Below are 20,049 nucleotides of genomic sequence, written 5' to 3'. Positions count from 1 at the left end.
TTTGTGTCAGCTACAAACTATCACCCTCCTTACATTCTCATCTCTGTTAAAAAATACCACAAGAGAATAACGGACACAGCACCAATCCCTGAGCAGCGGGCTCCAGTCACACTACTACCACTAAATAAGAACCAAACAAACTGCAGATGCTGTAAATCAGGAACAAAAACAAAGTTGCTGGGAAAGCTCAGCAGGTCTGGCACCATCTGTGAAGGAGAAAACAGAGTTAATGTTTCGGGTCTGATGACTCTTCCTGAGAACCGCTCTCAGGGTGCTGAGGAAGGGTCACCGGACCCAAAACATTAACTCGGTTTTCTCCTTCACAGATGCTGCCTGACCTGCTGAGCTTTTCCAGCAACTTTGTTTTTAACACTACTACTACCACTACTCTCCATTTCCTGTCATGAAGCCGGTTTTGGATCTATTTGCCAATTTACCTTGGATTCCATGATCCTTTAGCTTCTTTATTAGTTTTCCAGATGGGACCTTGTCAAAAGTCCTTGCTGAAATCCATATAACCCACATCAACTTCCCCACCATCATCCAAACATTTGGTGACCTCTTCCCAAAAAAACTCCTCTGGATTGTTAGACATGATCTCCCTGTAACAAAGCCATGCTGACTATCCCTGATCAAACCTTGCCTCTCTAATTGGAGATTAAATTTTCTCCTTCAGATTTATTCCAAAAGTTAGACTTGGTCTATACCTCTGTGGTCTCTCTCTACCATCCTTCTTATAAAGTGGAACCAAATTAGCTGTTCTCCAGTCCTCTAGAGCCTCCCCTGTACAAATATGTACAAATAAAACATGTTAACAGCTGTTTCACTATCCACAGATGGCTTTTGACTTGCTCACGGTCATAAATTACTACAGCACAGAAAAATGGTCAAAGAGTCAGACACCACAGAAACAAACTCTTTGGTCCAACCAGTGCATACTGAACATAATCCCAAACTAAACTACACCCACCAGCCTGATCCTGGACCATGTCCCTCTAAATCTTTCTTACTCAGGTACTTATCCAAATGTGTTTTAAACATTGTAATTGTACCCACATCCATGACTTCCTCAGGATGTTCATTCCACACTCAAACAACCCTTTGCATTTAAGGAACTGCCCTTATGCCTTTTTTAAAATCTCTCTTCTCTTGCATTAAAAAAAAATGTGCCCCTTAGTGGTGAAATCTCCCAGCCTAGGGAACAGACAACTATTATTAATTGCAAGTCCCAGCGTATCTAGCCTTTCCTTGTAATTGAAACCTTCCAAAACCAGCAACATCCTGTAAATCTCATATGAACACTCTCCAGCTTGATTAATAGCCTTCCTATAACTGGTCAACCAGAACTGAACACTACGCTCCAGAAGGGGTCTCAAAAAACAAACTACCTCAACATGACTTCCCAACTCCTACACAAAAGACTGAGCAATGAGGGCACATGCCCCAAACATTTTTTTTTTAAAAACACCCTGTCTACATGTGATGCAAATTTCAAAAGAATTATGTACCTGCACCCATCAGTCCCCCTATTCTACAACACTACCCAGGATCCTACCATTAGCTGGATAAGCCCTACTCTTGTTTGTTGAACCAGAAATGGAATACATTGCATTTATCCAGATTGAACTCCATCTGCCATCTTCCAGCCCATTGACCCATTTGATAAAGATCCCTTTGTAATCTTTACAAACCTTTCACTGTCTACTGTGCCACCTATTTTGGTGTCATCTGCAAAATTACTACCCACGCTTTCTACATTCTATAAAACGACAGAGAGGATCAAAAATAATCCCATAAACTCCACTGGTGACAAGCCTCCGATCTGAAAAGCAACCCTCCAACATCCCTGTCTCGTCATTAGGCCAACTATATATGTCCAATTGGCAAGCTCACCCAGAATCCTATGTGAACTAACATTACTAATTAGTCTACCATGCAGAACCTGGTCCCAAGGCTTTACTAAAATCCAAGTAAATAAAATCTACTGTTCTGCCCTCAATCTTTACGAGAACTTCCTCAAAAGAACTCAATCAAGTTTGAGACATGATTTTCCTGACAAAACAATGTTGACTATCCCCAAGCAATTTTGGCTTCACTAAATGTTCACAAATCCCATCTTTTACAGTCACCAACAAGTTAATTACCACTGAAGTCACAGCTCATAGATCTATAGCTCCCTCGTTTTCCCCTTACGGGCTCTCAAACAAGGGAATCACCTTACCATCCTCCAGTCATCAGGTTGCATACCACACCAGCAGCAACCAAAAACCACCACTTAACTATTCTAATTCCATTTTCAAGCTCTTGGCCCATAGTCTTCTAAGTCTTGGCATTACAAGAGCAGATCTAAATACTTCTTAAATATTATGGATTTTTCTGGATCTCTATCACCCTTGTAGACAGTGAGTTCCAAATTTCCATCACTGACAGAATGAAAAAGTATTGCCTCATGTTTCCTCTAAACCTTCCGGCTTTCACCTTAAATCTCTGCTGCCTCATCACAGATTCCCTCTACCGGGGGAGAAGTTTCTTCCTGTGTACCCTATGCCATTCTTACGTCTCCATCATGTCCCTTTTCAATCTCCTCTACTCTGAATGTAAGTAACCCCAGACTGTCAGCCTCTCTTTCATAATAAATCACTTGTCCGCACAAGATCCAAGTAAATTTCCTCTCGGAATCCAGAAACAGCAACGAATACGCTAGCTGTGGCCAAACCAACATTTTGTACAGTTCCAGCAAAATGTCCCTGTTCTTAAATTCAATGCTTGGGCGAATAAAGGCAAGTAGACCATATGCCCTAACCAATTCATACACCTGTCTTCATACGTTCAGGTACCAGTTTCAGAATATGATTCTGTAGTGATATTATTGCTGGAATATTAATCCAGAGGCCCAGGTAATGTTCAGGGTAACGGTTTCAAATCCTGCTACAGAGATGGTGTAATTTGAATTCAATTTTTTTTTAAAATCTGGCATTTAAGAGTCTACTAATGACCATGAAAGCATTGCTGATTGTTGAAAACACTCATGTAGTTCCCTTTAGGGCAGGAAATCTGCTAGCCTTAACTGGTCTGGTCTGCCTATGACTCCAGACCCACAGCAATGTGGTTGACTTTCAAAAGGTCTCTGGGCAACTGGGGTTGGACAATAAATACTGACCTGGCCTGTGATGTCTACTCCCATTAAATGAACAAAGTAACTGTTCATGCACACCAAAGTCCCTTTGATCCTCAGTGTTTCCCAGGATCCTATTGCTCATGTATTCCCTTGCCTTGTTTGGCCTGCCCAAGTGCATCACTGCACATTTATCCAGATTGAATTCAGCTTGCAACTGGGTCAGCCCATCTGACCAGCCTATCTATAATCCTCTGGTCATCTCAGCCTATCCTCCTCACTACCTACACCCCACCAATTTTTGTATCAGCAATGAATTCAATCCGCTAATCAATCGCCCACATTCAAGTCTAAATTATATATCGCAAAACAGCAAATGCCCCAACACTGGCCATTGTGGGGCTCCACTAAAAAAGACCTCCAGTCAGAAAAACGCCCAACTGTCATCCTCTGTTTCATGCCACCCAGCCAATGCAGATCCAATTCACCACATTTCCTTGGATCCCACAGACCTTGGCAATTAACCTCCCATGCTGAACTTTATCAAAAGCTTTGCTGAATTCAAGTAGACAATATTAAAAGCATTATCCTCATCAACACACTTGGTCAACTGTTCAAAAAATTCAAATCAAGTTGGTCAGACATGACCTCACTTTAACAAGACCATGCTGACTGTCTTGACTAATCCGTTCCTTTCCAAAATGAGGATTAACTCTTTCCTTCAGAATTACTTCCAAAGTTTCACACCATCAACATTAGACAGGCTAGCCTGTACTTTGTTTTTTTCCTAGCTCTCTGTTAAATAACAGTACCACATCGGGTTTCCTCCAGTCCACCTGATCTCTCATTGCCAAAGAAGGATTGAAAATATTTGCAAGCATCCTAGGTATTTTCTCTCTTGCCTCACTCAACAACCTGAGACTCCGACTCTGGATATTTATCTATTTTTAAGGCCTGCCAGACCACCATTCCTGCATATGCCAATTTCCTCAAAATATAATCAAAGACCTTCTCCCTAATTTCTATCATCCTTCTCACTACAGAACACTGACACAAATTAATCATTTAAAACCTCATTTACATTGTCTGACTCCACACACATTACCAGTGGTCCCTAATGGGCTTTACTCTTTCCCTGGTTATCCTTTTGGCCTAAATGTATGCGCCAAATAATTCAGTATTTTTCCTTATTTGATCTGCTTTCATGTCCCTTTTTAACAGTCCCAATTTTTTTTTTTTTTAAGTTCCCTTTCACATATTCTGTACTCCTCTAGGTTTCTGCTGTTTTTAGCTCTGTCTATCATTAGTCTCCCCATCTCAGGTTGATTCTCATCATATTGCTTTTATTTTGCTTTTCTTTCTTTATCAAAACGACAGCATCTGTAATTTTCCACCTAAAAAGCCTTATCAATTTGTGAACAACACAGCTGCTATTTCTCACCCACCACTTTTAATAAAGAAAGTAATGTGTCTCTGGATAATGGGAACTGCAGATGCTGGAGAATCCAAGATAAAGTCTGGAGCTGGATGAACACAGCAGGCCAAGCAGCATCTCGGGAGCACAAAAGCTGACGTTTCGGGCCTAGACCCTTCATCCTCTGATGAAGGGTCTAGGCCCGAAACGTCAGCTTTTGTGCTCCCGAGATGCTGCTTGGCCTGCTGTGTTCATCCAGCTCCAGACTTTGTTATAATGTCTGTCTGGATAATTGTCTATCTTAAACCTTGTTACTTTTATCATGAAAAATTTACATTAATCTAATAAATTCCTCCCCTTTAATTTTTTTTGGTGTCCTTGGAGCATCAAGAGAATAGTTCCTTGAAAGTGGAGTCGCAGGTAGATAGGATAGCAATGGCAATGTTTGGTATGCTTGCCTTTATTGGTCAGCGCTTTATGTACAAGGGTTGAGGGGCCATGTTGCAGCTGTATAAGACATTGTTTAGGCCACATTTGGAATACTGCGTCCAATTCTGGTCTTCCTGCTATAGGGAGGATGTTGTGAAACCTGAAAGGTCTCAAAACATTTACAGGGTTGGAGGGTTTGAGAAACAGGGAGTAGCTAAATAGGCTGGGGCCGTTTACCCTGGAGGGACCTCGGATATTTATAAAATAATAGAGCGTGGATAGGGTAAATACGCAAGAGGTTTTCCCCGAAATGTTAACTCTGATTTCTCTTCATAGATGCTGCCAGACCTGCTGAGCTTTTCCAACAGCTTCCATTTTTGTAGTCAATACTATCAACTGGATTTGCAGCCCCCATTGCGTCAGGATCAGAACATGTACAACTAACAGCTTGTGAGCTGGCTCCATCAACTTCATTCCACTCCTAAATCATTTTTACATTAGATAAAGAGATCATCAGGTGTGGTAGAATAACATTCCTGTTAAGAGAGTGAGCAGCCAATCAGGCTCAATAAAGGGCTGAGTGACAGCAATTTTTTAGTTGGCCCTCAGGAGGCAGAGGCCAGTTTGCATGGCTGGAGGTAGACACCCCAAGCAGGCCACCTGTGGAGTGATTCTCCTCCCAACAGTGGGGACCTAAATTAAAATTAAATTCAGCATTTAACAGCTTTCTAAAAAAAAATTGGAGGGGTGGTGTTTCCATCTTGAAGCATCCTCTCTCCACCTCTCTCATGTTGCAATCTGCTGCATCTTTCAGGGTGAAAGGCCTCTGATTGGCTCTTGTTTTGAAAGCCTTATAGCCATCCTTAACTGAAAGAAAAGACATGCCATCTGGCCCTTTGATTTCCATGGGAAATCACAGGACAGCAACTTGTAAGTATTATTCCCCAACTGCCCCCAAGAGAAAATCAGTTTTCCCAATAATTTCCCAACAGGACTTAAGGACATCATTGTTCTTTGCTTCCATGAAACATAAACCAAAGAATCTAGTATCCTGAAACTTGTGTACTTAAGCTAATTAGCACTCAGTGATACAGGACTGCTACTTATGTGTGGATGATTAATTGCAAACAATGTCCCTGCAGCACAGCTCATCTTATGACTTCAGAATACTAATGAGACCACTAACATAAAAATGACAGGTCTCAGGATTTCCAGCCTTCACCTTTTCTGAGGTTGACAGCCAGTACTAGAAGAAAGATTGGCTTACATTTAATGCAAACAATTTTTGGGAGGGTGGTTGCATAGAGAAAGCGAGGAGAGAAAAGGAGTGGAGAGGAAATCAATTAAATATTGATATTCACTGCCAGAAAATTTGGCCTTTTATTTCCATTAATTCAATGGACTTCACATACTTTCATGCACATTAAAGTGAATATTAACCTGTGCAGTGCCACAGATTTTCAAAAAGAAAACCAAAACAACAAATGCTACTCCTCTCTCTCTCGCAACTGTTATGTGATGTATTAATAACCCAACTTATTTTTGGCAGCTTAATCTTGGCAAATGAACCTCTCGAAATACAACTGAACTAACAAATTAGTCTTTAAAAGAAACACACTGCAAGTTGTAAAATGGCTTAGCGGGTTCTCCAATGTTGGACAGTCTATTGGAGATCATTACATGCACAAAGTGTTCGCCTCCCCACCCCCCGCCGTTGTTGCAATATTCCTATGTCAATAGGTTAGCTATCTATTCACAAAAGGCACCTAATCCACATAATGTAGACCAATTCAATCAGTCCACTTTCAGACTATTCGAGTCAACTCTGTTCCCCATTCTCGCAAATCCCAAATGGTACCTTCTGCTGAAGTACATTTTTGTAGCAATTTTTGACTCCAATGTTTAAAATGGGAAGGTGGTCAAATTCACCTCTGAAAGCCTCCAGATACAGTCTGGAAATTCAATTACAGAGGCAACAAAGAAAAGAAAGGTTGTCCCATACTTAGAGACAGAAAAATGCAGCAGCAGCTCCCCCAGTCAGAGATTTTGCCTGTCCGATCTTGCTGGCTCTCCACTGACTGAATCGGAGATATCTTTAAAGCTGAGAATACCTGTTTGAGAATAAAACTTACCACCTGGGACCAGTTAGAAAGAAAATCAAAACTTGCAAAAAAAAAAGCCAGTTTTGCTTCAATATTCACGATGCTCAGAGGGGTCAATTCCCCCCATTCTCTAGTCCTGTATGCTCATGGGTCTTCATACTAGGATGGAGGCTGCCTCTCTTCCAGCTTGCACCCACTCCTGAGTTAATATCAATTAAATTCTGAAGAAAAAGTGCCACAGGTGAAGAAGTGTTCTGAGGAAGGGTCACCAGACCCAAAATATTATTATTATTTTTTCTTCACAGATGCTGCCCGACCTGCTGAGCTTTTCCAGCAACTTCTGTTTTTGCCCTATCAAGGTTTTGAGAGTAGTATGCAGTATATTGAGCTGTCAATGACAGTGACAAAAAGCGTGCAATTGAAAAGTAACTGAAAACACAAATATAACAAAAACAAGTCAGTCTCCCATTACAATAACCCTGACTCAATCCTTTGGGCAGTTACCAACACTTTCACAGATGGCTCTAAAAAGAAGAGCTTTGAGATTTTTAGATTTACATTTAACTCACTCTGTGCTGGACTAGTGCACTGATAATGAGAGAAGGCTTTATCCCATGGGATCTGGACTGCAACCTTTGCTCACAGGTCAACTAGCAATCTACAAACATTTCCTCTGACAGTGGCATGAGATGTGATTTCCCAAACTCTGCAACAATTCACACCTCTGGGTAAACTCTTACCCATCTGCCCCAACTCCTGAGTGAGATTAACAGCAGGGCGATTGCATCAGCTTTGTAAAGGGAACCAAGCACGAGAAACTCAACAGCACCAGAATACATCTCGTAGGGATATGCAGGGGGAGAAGATTAATGGAAACGGCAAAGGTGAGGCTATGATAGGTTTTGGAAAGATGAACAAGAACTTTAAAATCAAAAAATTGCTTGAATGGGAGCAACATGGGATAGCAGGCTCATAGGCAAGCGTGGAACAGATCATACTGTTTTAATGGACCTCAGGCATAAGGAAAGAATGATTTGGGAAACCAGGCAGCGAGCTATAAAAGCTAAAACAATGGAGAAATTGTCATGATGAATCACAAAAGGTTAGCTTACAGGTACAGCACATAATTTAGGAAAGCTGACAGAATATCATTATTTATTGCAAGGGATATTGAATAAAGAGGTCAGTAGATCATATGGGCCAGTGTGTCCACATCTGGTGTAAAAGAAACAGGGTAACATAGAAGATAGGAGCAAAATGAGGTCATTTGGCCCTTCAAAGCTTGCTCCGCCATTCTTCATGGTCATGGCTGATCGTCCAACTCCATAGCCAAATCCTGCTTTCTCCCCATAGACTTTGATCCCATTGCCCCAAGGGCTACATCTAGTCATCTCTTGAATACATTCAATGTTTTGTCATCAACTACCTCCCGTGGTAATGAATTCCATAGGCTCACCACTCTTGGGTGAAGAAAAAAAGTCTCATCTCCAACCTAAAATAGTCTACCCCAAATCCTCATGCTGCGACCCCTGGTTCTGGACACACCCACCACCAGGAACATCCTCCCTGTCCAGTCCTCCTAGAATTTTAAGTCTCCATGAGATCCCCCTTCATTTGTCTGAACTCTAGCAAGAAAAAAATCCCAACCTAGTCAATCTCTCCTCATACGTCAGACCTCACCATCACCAGAATCAGCCTGGTAAACCTTCACTGCACTCTCTCACAAGCAAGAAGATCCTTCCTCAGAAAAAGGAGACAAAACTGCACATAAATACTCCAGTCGTGCATGGTTGGTCACCTTTATAAAATTGATGGAAATGCATTAGAGGTAGTTCAGAGAAGGGCTGTCAGACTACATTAATCAGCAAACAAAGAACCGCAGATGTTGGAAATCTGAAGCAAGAACAGAAATTGCTGGAAAAAACTCAGGTCTGGCAGTATCTGTGGACAGAAAGAGTCAATATTTCAGGTCTAGTGACCCTTCTCCAGAACAGTCTACCAGACTAATATCTGGATTGAGGAGGCTGGCTTATGACGAAGGATTGGAGACAATAGGCTTACATCTACTGCCGTTCAAAAGTCTAAGTAGTGACTCGATTGAAACATAATATCCCCTGTGGTATTTTGACACAGACGTGGAGAGGCCTTTCCCTCCTACCGGAGATTCGTGATCTCAGGGTCACTCACTGAAGACAGAGATTAGGTGATTATGCCCCCCCCCCACCCCGGGTTGAGAGTTCTGAAAGATAGTGGTAGCACAGTCCGTGAATATCTACATGACAGTGGGGAGTAGATTCTTGGTAAGCAGAAGGATGAAAAGTCATCAGGGTAAACAGAAACATAGATTTGAGGTCATAAATCAGATCCATTAAGATCTTGTTGAAGGATGGAACAAACTCAAGGAATTGAACAGCATACTCCTGCTCCTAATTTGTATGTTTGTATGTTATCACCAATTCCACAAAAGAAACTGATGTTCAGTATTGAAAACACCAAGTTAATGGAATTGGCAGCTGATTAAAATTTCAAATCAATGAGCAGGGCTTCAAATTACTGGGACTCACATCTGTAACTAGTGCACAGTGCCCTTATTCACACTAAAAATAAGACTTCCAAAAAGGCATACAAAAGGCCGCCCCTCAACATACTTTAAAACAACAAGTACCGTATATGCATTGAGCACTTTATAGTAAGTCCATTTCCAATTATAACACCTGAAAGCTTTACTCAACATGAATGTTTAATAGGATCATAATTCAGATTATGAAATCCATAACTAAACTGCCAATGTTAAACTGGCTGTGCAGCGAGGAGTAGAAAAGCAATAATGAGAATCCTGCTAACACTGCATGTATGTTCATTATGTCACGCCTTTGAGTTAAAAACTCATTCCTGACAGAAATCAGCACTATGGTTTGCTACGTGTGACTGATGCCTACTTAAATTAAGCTGAATCATTAGACAACAATGTCAAGTAATTAACCAAATCGAGAGTGTGCAGGGAATTAGCTATTTTCAAAAAGTCAAAAATAGGACAAATCAATATTGTCCGCATGTCACCAACAGTTCCTCCTAACCTATCATGGCACCAGAAGCATGGAACTTGACTTAACATTGAGAAATGCCCATGAAGGGGAAGGAGATAGGGATCTTGAAACAGTCACTGTGCGCACCAGGTCAGAAAGCTGAGACGTATCTGATTTTAGCTGAAGAACTCAAGTATTACAAGCTAGCAGGCCTGTGTTTAATACAATCCTGCAAATCAAGTACAATTCAATTTTAGGTCAGAAAAAAAAAAGCTGTGTCCTAAAACATTAGGCCAAACAACCCATTGGGATCTCTCTTTCACCAATCAGCACATATTAACACATTGCTGGAAGAAGTCTTTTACTGAACATTGAAAATTATAATACTTGATAAATTCTACAAAACAAACTTCTTGTCAATATTTCAGTGTTCAAATGTAAATCTATTTCTCAAAATCATCTTCCTTCACAGATCTATTCACAAAATTCTACATTTGTAACATGGATATATAATTAACACATCAGTAGGACCCATTACTTCATAGGATTGGAAGTTACTGGAAACTAATTTGAACTCATATGTAAACTAATTCCTCAAGGTGGCTAGACTGCCATTTAGTTGCACATAATCAATTACTAAAGATAAAACAATGCAACTACATAAACATGATTACATCATATTTACACACTGCTTAACAAAGTCGGAAATCTCTTGCCATATTTTCTAAAATGCACAGTTGTCAAAAAACAAACACTTACCACTTTCCATCGTTCCTTCACCAGGAAGCCGACTGACAATATGTCAGGCTGCTCACCTCCCCCGCTCATGTCTGTAGTCCCTTTTGGAATAGCTGCTATGCAATGTACAAGTCAGCCTGCATCTTCAGGGTTCCAAATGCAGATTCCATTTAACACGATGCTAAAGGAATTAACCAAAACATAATCGACATTTAAAATGAACAACAGTTTACTTCTCTGCATAATACAATATGCTAGAAGCACTACAAGTACAAAATGGAAAAAGACTGTACTGTGATGTACACACACCAAAAATGGCACGTGTTTCACTAGGAAACAGTGCACACATTGCACACTACAAATATTCCTAAACTAAATTTAATGCAATAGAAAAAGGCGGCCTGTGTTCTGAAATAAAACCAAGTGCGGAATAAACTCTGGCAGTAGAGATCATGGGAACTGCAGATGCTGAAGAATCCGAGATAACAAGATGTGGAGCTGGATGACCACAGCAGGCCAAGCAGCAACTTAGAAGCACAAAAGCTGATGTCTGGCAGCATCTACGAAAGGAGAAATATTCACTGCTGAGTCTAATATGACTTCTGAACACAGAGCGTCATATTGGATTCAACATTAACATAGAAAGAGTAAAGTTGCCTTCTGGCCCAGCGTGACAGTCTCTTGTGTGGACTTTAGTCTCAAGGTGATTCCTCAGAGTGCAGTCCCACCATGGCTAAACACTTAAGAAAAACTAATGTTTGAACTTTTAACTTCATTTCTTTATTTCCACTTAAATCTAAGAAAGGTGTTACTGTACTATGATCACTGCAATGTTTAACTTTGCTTTCTTACTGTTTTGTTAAGATTCTGTACCTAGGTATTTGTACCCAAGGTGGCATCTCAGTGACATTTTATACTTTTCACTGCACACTATACTTTTGTACTTGAGTTACACGTGACAATAAAGTCAAAGTCAAATCAAATCATTAACTTAGAATGATTATAGAACAAAAAGTAAAAGAAATACTCAATAGGCCAGGTAGTATCTTTTGAGATAGAACGAGCTGATGTTGTAGATCTATAAACATTTATTCCTTTGTAATATTTCCAGCATCTGTAGTATTTCACTTTTGCATTCATGTTACAAACAGGGCTAATGAAAATTTAGACATTATAAACTTGTTTTAAACAGGAAATAGTACCACAATGGTGATCATGTAAGCCTTTCTTTTCATAACAAAACAAAATAGGGTAAGGAGTCGACCATATAGACCACTCAGCCTGCTCTGCTATTCAATACAAGCATGGCCGATTTTGGGCTTCAGCTCCCCTTTGCTAGCCATTTCACATATCTCAATTCCTCAAGAGGCCAAATATCGGTCTATCACAGCCTTAAGTATATTCAATGATGCTACATTCACAACTAAAGTATTTTAAATTCTTTCATTGAATTTTTTCATGACCACTGATGATACAGTTCCAAGTCAAGACGACATCTGGCTTGCAGAGGACCTGAAGTTGACAATGCTTCCATGTACCTGCTGCCATCAAGAAGGACAACAGCAGAGTTCACAGGTTTGAAAAGTGCTGCTATAGGAACCCTGGGTGAGTTTCAGCAATGCATCTAGTAAATGGCACACACTGCTAGCACTATACAAGTAGCGGAAGGCATGACTATTGAATACAGTGTATGGGTGCCAATCAAGTGGGCTGCTGTATCATGGACAGGGGCAAGCTAAAAAAGTGTTCTTGCAGCAGCACTCATCCATGAAATTACAGTGTTTCACCACATTTGAGATGCACCTTGTAGATGGGGGCTAGTGCTTGGGAAGAAATGGATGTGACAAGGAGGCAAATTACACTTGACCAAATTGCCCAAAAATGGTTTTAACATTCTTATCCCCCAAATACTGACAGCTACATTTTTTCTACATCTTCATCAACATATCATAAACAGAATTACATATTTTCCATTACAACTGTTAAGGAGAAAATTTGAAAAATGTCTTTAAAATTTTAGTTTTACAGAAGGAGCTACTAATAATTCATGATGGTAACCTGTAACACAGAACCCAATGTGGAACAGGTTCACCAATCATCCTGATGTAATTCATCACATGTTGTAAGCTGTGCATATTGGAACGTCGCCCACAGTAAGATTCAAACCAATAACAATTCGCTGACAGGAATTTTCAGACAAATCTCCCTACAATATCTCTGAACTCCCTCATTTGTTTTTATATCTGTTTTGCAATTTTATACTGAAAACCTGTTGCATGTGCATAACAATATAGCACAACACATTGATCCTAATTAGTTATATTTCCCAAAAATATAATGGAATTTACCAATATTGACATTAATCAACTTATCACATAATAGATATGAAGTAAAGGTTTTGAACAAGTCAGAAAAAGAAGTCTGCTAAGAACTTGATATTGAGAAAAGTTAAGGGTTGGGGGCCCAAAATATCATTCCAAATGACCCTTGTGAAAATTGAGATGGAGAAACATTCAGGAGGATAGAACAATAGCTTGGCCAATGAATAGTACCAAATATCATCCTAAGAGGATTCCAAATATCAGTCTGAAGACAGTACAACATAAGCCTTCTACGTAGAGGTCATTTCCAGAAAATTCATGATCTGTTTCAACTGTATTTTCAAAAGCTCTTAAATTAAGAAGGCAGCAAATAGCTGCAAAATTCCAAGCTACATGGAGAAGATAACCAAGGTGATTCAAATAACAAATACATATAATCACCATAGTCCAGAATGACAAGCAAAGACCAAATCCAAAACACCAAAATTAAATAGCTCTGAAGTCTCTCAAAATGTGCTATAACAGTCCCTAGCAATCAATCACAGATAATTAATTAATTGAAGAAATGCAAGAGATCTTCTAAAGCCACTGGTGTACACCTATACCCTACCCTTACGATCATGATTGATATAATACAGTCCTAACTCATACCTGTTCCCCAAACCATTGGTATTGTTAATAATTAAAAATGTAACTCAGCATTGAATACATCCAGTAACCTTACTTCTAATGCTTGCTAAATGAAGAGAATTGAAAATGCTAATAGCCCTTAGAACAATTTCCCCCTCATCACCATCTTACAGTCCAAACCCATTGCAATAAAAAGGGTAACATTCCAGTTAGCTTCTGAATGATTTGTTGTACCTACATGCTGACCTAGTCATTCATGTACAAAGACACCTGGATCCCCCTGGACTGCAGAATGCTGGATCATTTACTTAATAAATACTCTACTTTTCCATTCATCCTGGCAAAGTAGATAACTGCACATCTCCCACATTACACTCCAACTGCCTAAATTTTGTCCATTCACTTGGCCGGTCTCCCCTTTGAAGGCTCATTGTATCTTTGCAACTTGCTTTCCACCATCAGCATTCTTGGCTAAAATACAGCCAGTCCCTTCATTCAAATAATTAATATAGACTGTAAATTGTTGAGGCCTATGCTGATCTCTGCTGCAATCCACTTCTGGTATCAATTATTTGTATTATACATATGACTACATCATAATGGCAAGCAATTATGTGAATTTGTCACAGAATATTTTCAGGTCACATTTTTAACCTGCACTAACACTTGCTAAATTGTGTTAGTGCTTGTATTAAACTTTTTGGTTGAAGGTTCATTCTTGGACCATGGACTAAAACCAGAAGAAAATACTGGTTTGAATCAAGGGGACAAGGGAATGGTTGCAGTTTTAAAAACAATTTTTACTGCAGCTATTTGCAGTTTGCTGAGCAAGTGAAGTTAACAGGCAGATGAGAAACTAGGTTAGTGCATGGGGAACAAAGACAGACAAATTGTCTCCACTTGTTTGTGTTCAGGGCCAAGATGCACAAGCACAATGGTTAGCCAACTTATCCACAGATCAGTTGGAGTGGATGTGACAAAACTCAACAAACAATTTTTGGATTGATTAGGAGGCCAGTTGTGCGTAACCAAGGATGACAAAAAGAATTCATCCTCTGACAAAACATCTCTCTCCTGTGTGTAAAAGGTACCAGAGTCCAGCTGCTGTTAGACGTTCTCATGCACACTTTCCTTAATTTTTTTGCATATTTCAGCTGAAGGAAGAAGAAGAAAGGCCAGGGTATTCAAAAGGAAGAATTCTCATTTAGTAAAATCAAAAAAAAACACTGAACTTAGTTACAAACAAGTTATCACCAGCAAGAACTAAAGGTATCGAAGGAATCTGGAAGATACATTATCTTGTCAAGTACTCCAGCTCAACACTATGGAACTGTACGATCCATGGTTTTCTCCCTTCCACTGTTAATGTGTGCATGTGCATCCGTGTCCTCGCTCATCCAGTTAATTAAGAGATAGAGTCATAAAGGTTTTAAGTTTCAAATTTCTTTATTACTATTGGTTAAAGACAATTTGCTCATAATAAACAGATTCTTCTAGTTACGTCTGTGAACTAGTGGCATACATTATTTTGGCCTGGGTTGGTCAGTCAGGTAAATTAAATTGTTTAACTAAATTTTTGCACATTTGTGATATTTCTGGGAATAGCAGGGCTCAATTTCCAGCAAGTCACCCCTGTGGATAATGACAAAGGTGTCTGCATCCCCCAAAAGTGGCAAGGTTTATAATTCTGCAAGCATTATTTTTACTCAGTAAAGATGTAACTGTCAATAATAGCAATGGTTTCATCCACATCCTTCAGATCACACTAAAATGGTTCTCAAAAATCAAAGTCTTTTGATGACTTGGAGACTTTTACAAGTTGAAAGTTAAATTAGAAAGTTAATTTTAAATCGATAGGATTTGAGAGTGGAACAGTGCATGACAACATTTAACTACACATATTTAAACCTCTGTTTGACCACTCTTTAAAAATCAATCTGAGCTTCAAGCACTATGAAATGTCAGGAGCGGGTGAGAGTTACCTGGATGCTGTGTTTCAAAAGGCAGTCACATCTCTTACATTAACTACTTCAAATTTGGTCAGTTGTCAGGAACAGGACGGTGTGACTACAAAGCAAGGTAGGTAGAAGGATCAATGAGGTAATGCCGCAGCATATCTCCACATCCACTCTATCCAGGCCCATAATTCTGTAAGTTTTAATCAGATTCCCCCTCATCCTCTGAGCTTCAAGTGTGGGCTCCGAGTCTTCAACCAATGTTTCCACAAGAAGGGATTAGGATCCAAGGGAATAGCCTCATAGGGACAACCCTTTAGAATTAAGATGAGAAGGAATTTCTTCAACCAGAGGATAGTTAACCTGTGAAAGTCACTGTCACAGAAGGCTGTGAAGGCCAAGTCACTGAGCGTATTTAACACAGACAGAGATAGATAGGTTCCCAGTTGGTAAGGGGATCAAGGGCTAAGGGGAGAAGGCACAAGAATTATCAGCCGGTGATCAAATGGCTCAATTCTGCTCCAAAGTCTTCTGGATTTTGGGAAGGACAATTGGGTCCTGTTTTCAGCTGTAACTGATGACTCAGTGATGCTCATTAATTCCAGATCATCCGGGATAGCAAAAAGATAACGCCAGGTTCTTTTATCCACTACAAGTCATCTTCGTAAACTTACTGTATCAAAAAAAGAGGCCATTCAGCCCATTATGTCTACACCAACCCTCCAAACCCAGCCCCTAACCCTAACCCTAATATTTACCATTTATCTTTGAACTGTGGGAAGAAGCAGGAGCAGCTGAAAGAAACCCACAAAGACATGGTGAGAACACACAAACATCACACAAATAAGCTTCTCTTTCAGCATCCAACATTCCACATGGAACTTGTGGATGTCTTTGTTATTGAGGTCAAGGCTATCCCATCAGCTGCCTCGGTGCATCTCTACCTTCCCAAAAACTCCTGGGATAAGATACCTGTAAAACTCCATCCTATTACAAAAGATGATAGACAGTAAATGGGCAAAACCGTGGCAGACAGAGTTCAGAGTTCAATGTAAGTAAGCGTGAGGTTATCGACTTTGGACCAAGAAAGGAAATATCAAAAGGTATCTTTTACCTAGAAAAAAGTTAAAAAGAGTGGATATCTCAAGTCTCATGGGTTTAGGTACAGATCTGTAAAAAGTCAGCAAACAGGTGCACAAAATAATCAGGGCAGCTAATGGAACTCTGGGCAATACTTTCCTACTAACATCCAGATAGTGAAACTGCTCTCACCACAGCAGTTGTGTTCTCATCCCATTCATCATTTTCAGATAATCACTTGCAATAGATTTTCTTCCAACTCTTGCACTATTCTCCCTATTACCAAGGACCTTTGCTTAACCACCTCCAATCTCTCATCTACACCTTGATGACACCTTTCAAAAGCACAATTTTTCACATGTGCGCTGGCAATACCAGGTTCTATCTTACCATCACCTCTCTGCACTCCTCCACTGTCACTAGATTATCAGATTAACTATCCAACATTCAGTTCTAGAGGAGCACAAACTTCCTCCCATTAAATACTGGAAAGAATTAAGTGTCTGGTCTGAGCTCCAAACTCCAAACTCTGAATCCAACTACTATATTTTTCCAGGCAACAGCCTGACACTAAAGTGGTTTACAACCTTGATTCACATGCGATCCTGAGATGAACTATCAACTTCACATTCATACAATCACAAACCTACTTACTTCCACCTCCATCCCTTTTTCAGCTGTTCTGCTACTGAAATTCTCAATCAATCCACCAGAGTCCATCACTCCAAGATACTTCTGGATGATCTCCCACATTCATCCTTTCTTAAAAAAAAACTTAGCTCACCCAAATCTCTGTTGCCTTGCATTAAATTATGCCATTCTGTTCCCAAATCATCCACACTTGCTGATCGGCACTGGTCCTCAGCCAAGTAATGATTCAATTTTAAAATTCTTATTCTTGTTCTCAAAGGCCTCCTTATTTCACTTCTATAATCTCCATCAGCACTATTATCTCCAAAATATCTGCACTCCGATAATTATGGCCACATCCCTGATTTTAATTGTACGATAACTGGTTACTGCTCTTTCAGCTGCCCTGGAATGCCTTTCTTAAACCTTTCCTCCTTTAACACATCATAAAACCTATCCTCTTTGACTACGCATTTTGTTGAACTACATAGTATCTCAGCTTTTTATGTTGTTTTATTATGCTCCTGTGGAAATAACCAAGGCTGAAAGTGTCTGAATTTTACTTAGTGACCCAACTTTAACAGCTCTTTGTGATATTTCACTATCTTCAAAAGAAAAATCTGTTTTAAAATGGGCAACCCTTAATCTGAGATTATGCCCTCTGATCCTACACTTTCCCACAGGGGGAAAGAATCTCTCCACATCACAACAACAGTAGGATACCTCATTACAATAAAGGCATTACAAAAGTTATTGTTGCAACCAGTTTTATGTAAAAATACAGGTACCTCTAAACAGGAGCAGTTGGACATTTGATGCTTCAAGGCTACACCACCGTTCAATAAGATCAAAATATAGTGATCCTCCCTCAATATGCCTTCTGCATTGCATAGATATCCCCCTCAATCCCTTATCTACAAATCTGAAGATGGCTGACCATTTATGGTTCTCTAGAATGGAGACATCTAAAGGTTCACAGCTATTTCAGTGAAAATATTTCTGCTTATCTCAGCTTTGCATGGCTGAGCTCTTGATTCAGAGACTACAACTTCCTAGTGCTATACTCCTAGATTTGGAAAATATCCTCTGAGCATTAACCTCACCAAGCCTGATAACTTTTTATAATAAAAAAAAGTGCTAGAGAAATTCAGCAGGCCAGGCAACATCTGTAGAGAGAAAAACAAAGACAAAGATAACGTTCTAATGAAGGGTCACTAGATTTGAATGTTTTTTGTTTTTAGTTCCAGCATCCACAGTTCTTTGTTATTATTTTAGACTATAATTGTTTATTTCATTTCAACAAGATCAACACAGCGATAATTCCATAAAATTTTCAGCTTAGTCTATTCAAGTGCCCCTCATACATCAATGCCCTTGCCAAGGAACAATCCAAATCAGCCTTTACTGCAGTCCCTCTAAGGCAAGGTATTTCTTTAGGTAATGAGATCATAACCCCTACTGTGGTATCACCAACGCTTTATTCAAATCTGCACAAAGCATCTTTATTTATATATTCCAATTCCTTTGTGATGAAGATTAACATACCATTAGATTTTCTAATTGCTTGTAGTGTCTGAATGTTAGTTTTCTAGAGCTCATATCTAAGAACACATATGCCCCTCTGAATATCAACCTCCAACAGTCTAAAGAAACACTTTTTTCTAACAAATGGAAAACTTCATATTGCTCCACATTATATTCCATTTGCTAATTTCTTGCCCACCATCTATCCTCAATCTGTGCTATAATTCAAAACATATGCCCTGTAGTTTTCTATCATAACCATGTGCATTCTCAGTCTCCCTGCAGGGAATGTCCTATGCTCCAATTAGTTGTATTGCTTCCCAAATTGTCATAAATTTCTCTGTAAACAAACTGTGAAATCAACATAAGAGGTAACAAGGTGTAGAGCTGCTTGAACACAGCAGGCCAAGCAGCAGAGGAGCGGAAAGGCTGACGTTTCAGGCCTAGACCAACATTTCAGCCTTCCCACTCCTCTGATGTTGCTTGGCCTACTGTGTTCATCCAGTTCTACACCTTGTTATCTCAGATTCTCCAGTATCTGCAATTCCTACTATCTGTGAAATCAACATATTGTATTTTACATACAGAACAAAGAATAAATGTCTTTAACATAGTAAATTACATTTGCACAACTCAGTCCAAATCAGCCCCGTCTCACCCCACTTCGTAAGGAGCCTACTTTTAGTCTTGCTACCCCACGTACAAAACCAGGGGAGAACAAATAGCAAATTTATAAATATACATTGTATAATTATTAAACACTGCTGCTGTGGTACCTCAATTCCCAGTACTGATCAATATAAGCCAACCAAATAAAACATCTGTCGTTTGTGAATCATACAACAATAATGGTTAAGGTATTTACACCCATTTAACACAACCTTATAAAATGGAGGCTATGCGAAGTAAAGTTGATCGCACAAGTAGTTAAAATGGGGTTTAAAACACTACAAAGAGAAGATACTGTAATTTTTCCACCTTGACAACGTTCTTCCACCCACTGGATATGATGACTTCCGTCTCAGGGTGCCGTTCCACAGGCATCCAGCACTTCAGAGTGGCCATTATTCAACTGTGAGCTTTGG

At 39.7% G+C, this 20,049-nt stretch overlaps 1 protein-coding gene across 9 annotated transcripts in view; it reads right to left on the bottom strand.

Moving 5' to 3' along the window:
* LOC125455365 (tau-tubulin kinase 2-like) overlaps nt 1–20,049 on the bottom strand; it is a 232,414-nt gene that overhangs the window by 195,059 nt on the left and 17,306 nt on the right. For all 9 annotated transcript variants that reach the window (XM_059649366.1, XM_048537190.2, XM_059649361.1 and 6 more), the window contains one exon: nt 10,846–11,005. In XM_059649366.1, coding sequence (XP_059505349.1) covers nt 10,846–10,914 — 69 coding nt within the window. In that variant the 5' untranslated portion in view covers nt 10,915–11,005. The remainder of the gene's footprint in view (nt 1–10,845; nt 11,006–20,049) is intronic.

This window comes from Stegostoma tigrinum, chromosome 10 (assembly GCF_030684315.1).
Source record: "Stegostoma tigrinum isolate sSteTig4 chromosome 10, sSteTig4.hap1, whole genome shotgun sequence".
Lineage (NCBI taxonomy): Eukaryota > Metazoa > Chordata > Chondrichthyes > Orectolobiformes > Stegostomatidae > Stegostoma > Stegostoma tigrinum.
This window is presented reverse-complemented; position numbering and strand designations above follow the sequence as displayed.